This window comes from Acanthisitta chloris, unplaced genomic scaffold (assembly GCF_000695815.1).
Source record: "Acanthisitta chloris isolate BGI_N310 unplaced genomic scaffold, ASM69581v1 scaffold7209, whole genome shotgun sequence".
NCBI lineage: Eukaryota > Metazoa > Chordata > Aves > Passeriformes > Acanthisittidae > Acanthisitta > Acanthisitta chloris.
This window is the reverse complement of record NW_008693054.1, coordinates 113626-122088: the sequence shown is the minus strand read 5'-3', so window position 1 is coordinate 122088 and position 8463 is coordinate 113626. Positions and strand designations below refer to the sequence as shown.

General features: G+C 42.1%; 1 protein-coding gene across 1 annotated transcript in view; it reads left to right on the top strand.

Moving 5' to 3' along the window:
- The window catches only part of ATXN10 (ataxin 10), an 84023-nt gene that overhangs the window by 340 nt on the left and 75220 nt on the right, over positions 1-8463 (top strand). The window contains exons 2-3 of the mRNA XM_009082921.1: positions 1-38; positions 1466-1548. The exon at positions 1-38 is cut by the window's left edge and continues 18 nt beyond it. Of these exons, the coding sequence (XP_009081169.1) occupies positions 1-38; positions 1466-1548 (121 nt within the window). The remainder of the gene's footprint in view (positions 39-1465; positions 1549-8463) is intronic.

The following is an 8463-nucleotide window of genomic DNA, read 5'->3' as shown; positions in this document are numbered from 1 at the left end:
GCCTGTGTTGAGTGTGCCAAGAACCAGAACATCATGAGGTACAGCTATGATCCATTTTAACCCATACAAAAATACAACCTTTGATGTTTGTGTGGGTTTATATAGAGATTCTTATTTTACACTGCTGTGTTAGTTGATTTATTAACTGGTATTTCCTGCTTGCTGCAGTCACTTGAAATCAAGGATGCAAGAAGCAAAAATAGCTGACCTGTAGGTCAGAGTTTGGGGCACTGCTGAACAATGGAACAAAGTGTTTGGGTTCTTAATATGGATTGGTTGTGCAAATAACATAAATAATGTAAACCTGTTGAAAGCCTGACTGTATAACTATCCTTTTTTTCTCTTTAATTTTTTTTGATAACATAATGAGTAAGTAAATTATCTTAATTATCAGTTACAGGATTAGTATGTCTTTAAGGTACATTTACACCTGTCTGGCCCTTGTGGCAAAGAACAGTGTATAGGACTGTGCATATTAACCCTGATACATACACAGACAACCTGATATAAATGGGTAAGAAAAAGTCAGTCTGGCTCCCTAAGTTGTTAACCTTTTTTTTTTTTTTTTGCCTGTGCCAGTTGCAACACTGAAGGGATGCTTGGGATACAACCAGCTGTAGCTAGTGAAAACTTGGTAGTCTAGCTGCTGTTGTTAAAAAACCCAACAGAACAATGACAAACACACTCCCTCACCTTCCTGCAAGACCAAAAACCAACAAACCAATTAAAATAACCCCAAAGACCTGTTACAAGTTTGTTAGATCACAAAGAATTATTGTGGAGTACAGTCTTAAAATTTGGCTTCTTGGGACTCATCAAATTTGATTCATTGAACTAAGTATAATTTTGACATGGGGCCACGTTGCAGCTTTTGTGCTGGGGCAGAATTTTGTTACTGCCAAAAAAATTGCAACCCAAACTATTCAAAGAGTCTACCTATGATTCCTCCTCACTGGAGAAAGGATGAGTGATTACTTGCCCTTCTCTGCTTCCTTCTGGGAGTTGTGCATGTTTTTTTTGAGCTGGCCTTGTTGGTCTTTGGCTGTCACTAATGCCTTTGTTGGAGTTGAAAATCCTCCAAGTTTATTAGGAAGGGGCATCACATTTCCCCTGGATGCTTGAGCTTCAGACAGAGCAAAGTTTTTACACAAAATTGTTTAAATTACAGGAATAACTTGCTGATTTTTAATATCTAATTAAAAGACTAGCAAAAAGAGAGGAGAGGGTACCTAGATCTGCAGGTACTGCATCCCAGATTGTAAAAACGCAGGATGATGCAGAAAATCCCTTTATTGTGCTTCTGATGGTGGGGATGTGGCTAGTGATAGGCAGTAAAGCAGGAGAAACTGCTGTCAGTTTCAGAGACTCTGAAGCTGTTAAAGATTTGCTGTTAACTGGTGAAAAACCTTTACTTCATGCAGGTGTATTTCATATCTTACATCTTTTTTTCCCAATTTCATAATAGGAACTTGGGTCTCATCTCTACATCTGTCCATTTGATCAAATTGCTCCATGGAATACAAATCAAAGAAGAATTGCTATTGACTGGTAAGGCTGGGGGCTTTGTTAAATAATGACCTGCACCACGTTTTTTACATGGGTGATGTGATGTCACTTTACTGATGTGTCTTCTTATAAATAAGCTGAATTGTTTCTTGAATTGCAGGTAAGAACTGGGGGGCTCTCTTAGACTGCTTGAGAAAAATTTTGGTCCCAAGTTTGGTGCAGTTGTATTTTCCCTGAACTGTTCCCTGTAGATTGGTAAAGCAATGATATGTAGAAACTCTTTACAACAAACCAGGATATTAGGATTACAAAAAGGAAAAGTCTCTGTAGTACCTCCATTCAAAACATGTTCTGCTGTTTTGCTACCTTTTTATTTGATCTGCAGGTGTAGTGAAGAAATACCCCTTTGTTTATTTTGATGATACTTGAAATAATTTATCTGATTCTAGAAAGCAAATTTTGGCTTTGACGGTTCGAAAATTATTTTTTAACTTTTCCTTCTCTGCCATGGTTGCTGCCCAGCCCGGGTGGCATCTGCCAAGAACTGAGTATTGATTTGAAAGTGTTTCCTTAATGGATGAGCTTTTTCTTTCTATGCAGTGAGGAGAAAATGTGGATATAGCACCCTTCCTTCCTCCCTAGTGGTAGTTATCGCTGCTGATTCCTTCCAAACTCATTTCACTGGATATTAAAGCATTTTCAGTAATTCTCTTCACCACCTGCATTTCTCTGTGTGGAGCTTTATACACTGGACCTCAGTCTTGACTGTCTGTGATTGCAGAGAGCAAGAGAAACAAAACATTCCTTATTACTTTTATTTTTTCTACTCCTATTCCTTGAATGAGGTTTTTAGTGAGTTGCTGTTGCTGCTTTTTGCTCACTTTGTGAAAGAAGTGAAACAGCTGTCACAAGTAACTTACCCTCAAACACCTGTATGAAGCTGGGAGACAGCAGTGTAGTCCAGGACACTGGTTTTCCCTTTGCTGCTATGTCTGGTTCAAAATGAAGCCTTTCAGGTAGGTGAGGCTGTTATGCTTAAGCCATGGTCACTCCTTCAACTGCTGCTGGGATCCTGTGCCAGAGAAGGATCAGTGATGCCAGCACAGTCCTTCAGTGTGAGAGGACCAGAAGTATAAATCCTGTGGGTTGCAAACAGAGTCCTTGCTCAGTGGCCATAAAGAGGAGGAACTGTTGCTACTCAGGATGTACTTACAAGCCATGTCATAGGGAAGACTGGGAAAAGTCATGGAGGGCAAGAATGTCCTGCCCCAGAGTTGTGAACCCCTTCACAAACCAGTGACATGAAAGAGTGATGTGAGCTGAAATGCTGCTTCTGTCCAGCCTGACACTGTCCCTGCCAGGGCCTTGGACAGCAGCAGGCTCATAAAGCTGTCCTGGGGACTGAGCTTCCCACCTTCAGCTTATTTAAAGCATCAGGAGCTGTGGTGTAAGAATGTGCTGCCCAGCCCCTGCAGGAGAATGACCAGGATGTGCCACTTGTTGGTTACAGGCATGGCCCGAGGTCTCCCCTTTAGTCTTGTGGCTACTGGCCCCTCCTTGATGGGCTGTCACACATCTGTGTGCTGTTCTCTGCTGCAGGGTCTGAAGAAGCAGCAGGGAATGTTACTGAGCCAAAAAGAAAGGAGGGAGTGGAACCCAGTAATTTGATTAGCTGCTTCAGGCTCCTTTTCCTAGCCAGAGGATGGTGTAAAATCTCTGTTTATCACCATCGAACATCAAGTGTGGCATTGACCAGACAGTTTTTAACTGTATGTCAATAGAAGGTGTTTTGTGACTGTTTCTCTACATAGCCATTCAGCAAATGGATTTGAGTTACAATTAAAATTAGCTGTATTGACCCAGGACAGGGGGTTCATTTGATACTGTAAGTAGCATTGATCTCATTGGGGAACCTCTGTGATGAGCATGGCTTATGTATTCCATGTATGCTAGTACAACAAGACAAAAATTCTAGACACGCAACTGTGGCTAATTCCTTGCTGAGTGATCTGATGAACTTAGTCCTAAGTGGAAATCAAGCTAGTGCCTGAAGCATCTGCTCCTTCTGTAGGGTGTACTGCAGAGGTTAGCAGTTAAATTTGGCTGCAGATTATTAGTCATACTGTCAAAAGCAAAGCAAATTGCTAAATTGGACTTGGATAGCACTGTTGAAACAAAAGAAATCCATGAAATTAGCAAATGGGACTGTGTTTATTAACTATAATTCTGCTTCATGAGTCTTCTCATGTTTCATATAGGACTTCAGGTCAGAGGGCTAGAGTAGCATGTGCATTTTGTTCTGGCACATAATTAGGTGTTAAGTGGAACATTTCAGGTTGTTCATTTATGTGTCTGGTTTCCTCCCTTAAGTGGCTGCTTGTGTTGGATGATCCTTCTCCATGCCTGTTTATATACTTAAGGTATTTTAAATACTTTCATGTTGCTTCCATAGCAACAAAATACAAGGAGAAAGAGGTAATGCTGTATTGCGGAGTGAACAGCACTCAATAATGTTTCTGATCACATTCCTGTGAAATATTCCCAGAGCAAATTTTGGTAGGCTAAAAAAATTTGAAGTTCCAACATTATTGTATTTACAAAGATGAGTTTAAAAATTCTTTATGCAGACTGAAAAGTTTGCTTAACCTGGTCTGTGGTATATGTTCACTCTTATCCATTGATGGCTGGTAAGTCTGAGTGGTGTGGTAGTTTTTGTTGGAACCAGAAACGAAATAAAATCTATATTCCCTGGTCATTACTGTGACCAGTGTGGTGATTCTAAGGGAAGGGATGTGATCAAAGCAGTGAAATGAGGTGTTGTGCAAATTGGTGGGACTAAAAACTCTTGATAATATTTATTCAGTTAAGTCCAGACTCCTCTGCATCTTCTCTGCGAGGAGAAATACTTTCAAAGTACTTTAGCTTAGGCCCAGGTGTTATATATATGGTTAATTGGGCTCTTCACTTTGGTATATTTCCTGAAACAACTCTACTGCAAGTTTTTACCATCTATCTTTATTTTTGCCCTTTTTTAATGCTATAAAATGTTAGATAAATTCCTATATGCTTGTAATGTATTTGCCCCAGCCTGCTGTGGACAAAGCTGTTTGCATACATGATATGCCACTAAGGCAATGGGCCCAAAAATTTGAAGGTAAGTTAGAATGTCTGTCCTGAAATAGCTCTTTAAGGCTCCAGATAGGTTTAAAAATAAACAGTTAATTCGTACATGTGGCATATAAAGATCATCCAATCCCACCTGCAAGCCAGCTGTTCCTAAAGTAATATTCTCCTCTCTTTTTAGTACTTATTTAAAAAACTCCACATTTGTAGGCCTTTGTTATATGGTGTTGCTACAATTAGCTGTTTGTCCCCACTCTTCCTCCCTGCTTACTTAACCACGTTAGTTTGAGCTGCATTCCATAGCCTAATTTCTCTTCTCATAATTGCTTATTGTACATAGCAGTAATCTCTCTTGAGCAATTCATATTTTGTACTACTGAAAGAAGGGAACCTGCTTTGAGGAGTTGCACAGTGAGTGCAGGAGGTTCATAGAATCACAAAATCATTAAAGTTGGAAAAGACCTCCAAGATCGAGTCCAGCCTGTGACTGATCTCCAACTTGTCAACTAGAGCATGACACTAAGTGCTATGTCCAGTCATTTCGTGAACACCTTCACCACTCCCTGGGCAATATACCAGTGTCTTACCCGACTGCCTTAACATTGAAAAGTTTTTTCCCCTGCTCAACTTATGACTATTCCTTCTAGTCCTCTCCCTGCAGGCATGGCCGAGGAGACCATCCCCCACCTCTCTCCAACTTCCTTTCAGGTAGTTGCAGAGAGCCAGAAGGTCCCCCCTGAGCTTCCTTTTTTCTAAGATGAGCCCCTCCAGCTTCCTCAGCCACTCCCCATATGACTTACTCTCTAGACCCTTCTCCAGCTCTGTTGCCATTCTCTGGACAGTTGGAGCATGAGGTGCTCCAGCACCGCTGTGTCCTTCTTGTCACAAGGGATCCGGAGCTGGACACAGGACTCGGGGTACAGCCTCACCAGTGCCCAGTACAGAGGGGCAATCACTGCCCTGATCCTGCTGGCCACAGTATTGCTGATTCAGGCCAGGATGCCATTGGCATTCTTACCCACCTGGGCACATTGCTGGCTCATGTTCTACCAGCACCAGCAGGGCCTTTCCTGCTATGCAGCTTTCTAGGGCTGATGGGCAATGATGCTAAACAATTGCGCCAGCAATCTTCCCTCCTTTCTGCGAGGGATAGAACTTCTCAGTCAAGGAGGGAAAAATTTGTGTGCTGCACTTGTTGGACAGTATTGGAAAACTGGACTTTACCCCAGTGTTCTTATAGCTGTATGTGCTGAAAGTCTAGGAAACAGATGGTTGTGAAGGGAGGTACTTGATCTTTTTAGCTTATGGAGCTTGGATATTCCTAGTGGGAAGACAGACAAGATGACAAATGCTGCCCCTTCTGCCCAGTTCAGAATTAATTTGAATAGGGATTGAAGGTGCAGAAACTGTACCTACTCATGCAGAAACACTGCACACAAGCAGGTCTGTTATGTTTCTTCACTGACTGCTTTGCGACCACAGTCTTTCATCAAATAGCTAATAAGATACTCAACTTTTACTATAAGTCTTAAGGAAAAAAAATAAGTCTCTGCAGAATATAGATTAATAGAATTTTCATAGTACCTTCTCCACATCCCTTTTGGTTTAGTTATTTTTTTTTAATTAAAATAAAAAGAGAAGTCTCATCATAGCAACCTTCTCTTTTATTTTCCTGCTGTGGGTACAAAGGCCAAGAGCACTTGCCAGAGGAGCAGCTGATGAAGCTGCCAAATGAACTTTAACTGAACTTAAAGCAGACCCAGATCTCTTAAGAGCTAAGAAGTAGTTCAGTATGTTAGGGATTGCAGTAGACATAGGAAATATCCCTGTCAGGAGCCCAAGCAGAAAATCTCCTTCACTTCATACCATGTGTCTTAGTTTGGTTGCTGGGCTAGGTTTGATTTTATTTTTTTCCTTTTCCTATGGCAAATCTTAAGCTTTCCAGCAGAATCCAGCAGACCTTTGGGAAGGTACGTTGAGGTTTGTCAGGATGATGGCTCTTTAGATTCCAGAGTGAGAGATCTGGATTTAGGATCCATCTCTGAAATCTGGAAAAAACCCCAAAGCATTGTAAGTTGCAAGCAAAGGCATGTGTGTTTTAAGTAAGCTTACATTCTATAGGCAGTGTCCCATCTGGTCCTGTTGTTGATTCCCACCCCAGCTTAGACAGAAGGAACTTTTCATCTTGTTTGTAAATAGATCTTCTCAAACCTTTCACCGCTTCAAAATACTGAAATGCTGAAGAATGTGCTGTGAATTCCAACATAATTGCTTAAAAATGATTCATCTGCCAAAATATTCTCTCCTCTTGGATGAAAGGGCACTGAATGCCTGATAGCTGCTCTGTGTGAGGCAGTTTGCTGTGCAAGTTCTCTGAATGAGCTGATTGTCTTCTCTGAGCAGAAGTGAGTGTTACTGCACTGTATCAGCAGATGGAGGTGCTCTGATCATTGCTCCAGCACTCCTCATTTGCAGGCTGCTGGTGATACTGAGCTAGCTTTAAACCGAGTAGCAGAGATTGTTGTGCTGTCCTGATGCCATACCCCCTAAGTTCTTAAGGGTTTTAAACAACCAGGGTAAGAGGAAAGAACGGTGTTAATGGGAGAGTCATAGAATTATTAAGGTTGGAAAAGACCTCCAAGATCATCAAGTCCAACGTTAGACCCATCAGCACCTTGTCAACTACACCACAGCACCAAGTATCATGTCCAGTCATTTCTTGAACACCTCCAGGGATGGTGACTTCACCACCTCCCTGTGCAGCCTGTTCTAATGCTTGACAACCCTTTCTGTGAAGAAATTCTTCCTAATGTCTAACCTGAATCTCCTCTGCTGCAGCTTGAGGCCGTTTGCTCTTGTCCTGTTCCTTGTTTCCTAGGAGCAGAGCCCAGTACCCACCTGGCTGCACCTCCTGTCAGGGAGTTGTGGAGAGTGAGAAGGTCCCCCCTGAGCCTCCTTCTCTCCAGCATCAGCTCCCTCAGCTGCTCCTTATATGCCTTCATCTCCAGACCCGTCCCAACTCTTGCCCCTCTCTGGACATGCTGCAGCGCCTCAGTGTCCTTCTTGTCATGAGGGGCCCAGAACTGGACACAGGATTTCAGGTGTGGTGTTCCCTCAGCACAGAGGGACAGTCACTTCCCTGGTCCTGCTGTCCACACTATTGCTGATACAGAATGTTTTGATGCAGAATGTTAACAGCCTGTGTTCATGCCATGGGCACTAGTGGGGATCTCAGCCAAAATCAGGGGCCAGGTGTGCTGGTGTGGGCCTTTGCTGCTCTCAGTGCTACGAAGGTCAGAAACTTTGGGTGAATTGTAGTGGATGATAAGCTTGAATCCTTGAACAGGAATTTGACTTTGCTTCCAATTTTGTGCAAAGTGTTCAGGTGTAGATAAGGAGCTACAGCTCCTCTCCTCAGAACAGAACTGAAAGCATTCCTTTAAAAGCAGTGATGAAAGATGACTCTATGTAAAGTTTTTAATACTGTGCTTATTCTAGTAACTTGAGCATTTTCTGGTAGGATGTTCAGCAACATGAATATCATATGTCTAACACCTGTTCATAGTTTCTTTCTTGAGGGAGGATGTGTGGGAAAATATGGACTATCTTGTTGTAAACATTTTTCAACTACTCCAAATGCCATGTTCTTACAAGGGAGCTATAAAAAATGTTTCTTGCTTTGAGCTGACGAGGAAAAACTTGTGATGCTGTTCAAGTAAACACAATGAATCTGAAGTTTCTTTGGTGCCTTTTTAAATTTTCTTTTGTGTCTCTTTCTCCTCTCTCCCCCCTTTTTCCCCTCTCTCTCCCCCCTTTTTCCCCTCTCTCTCCCCC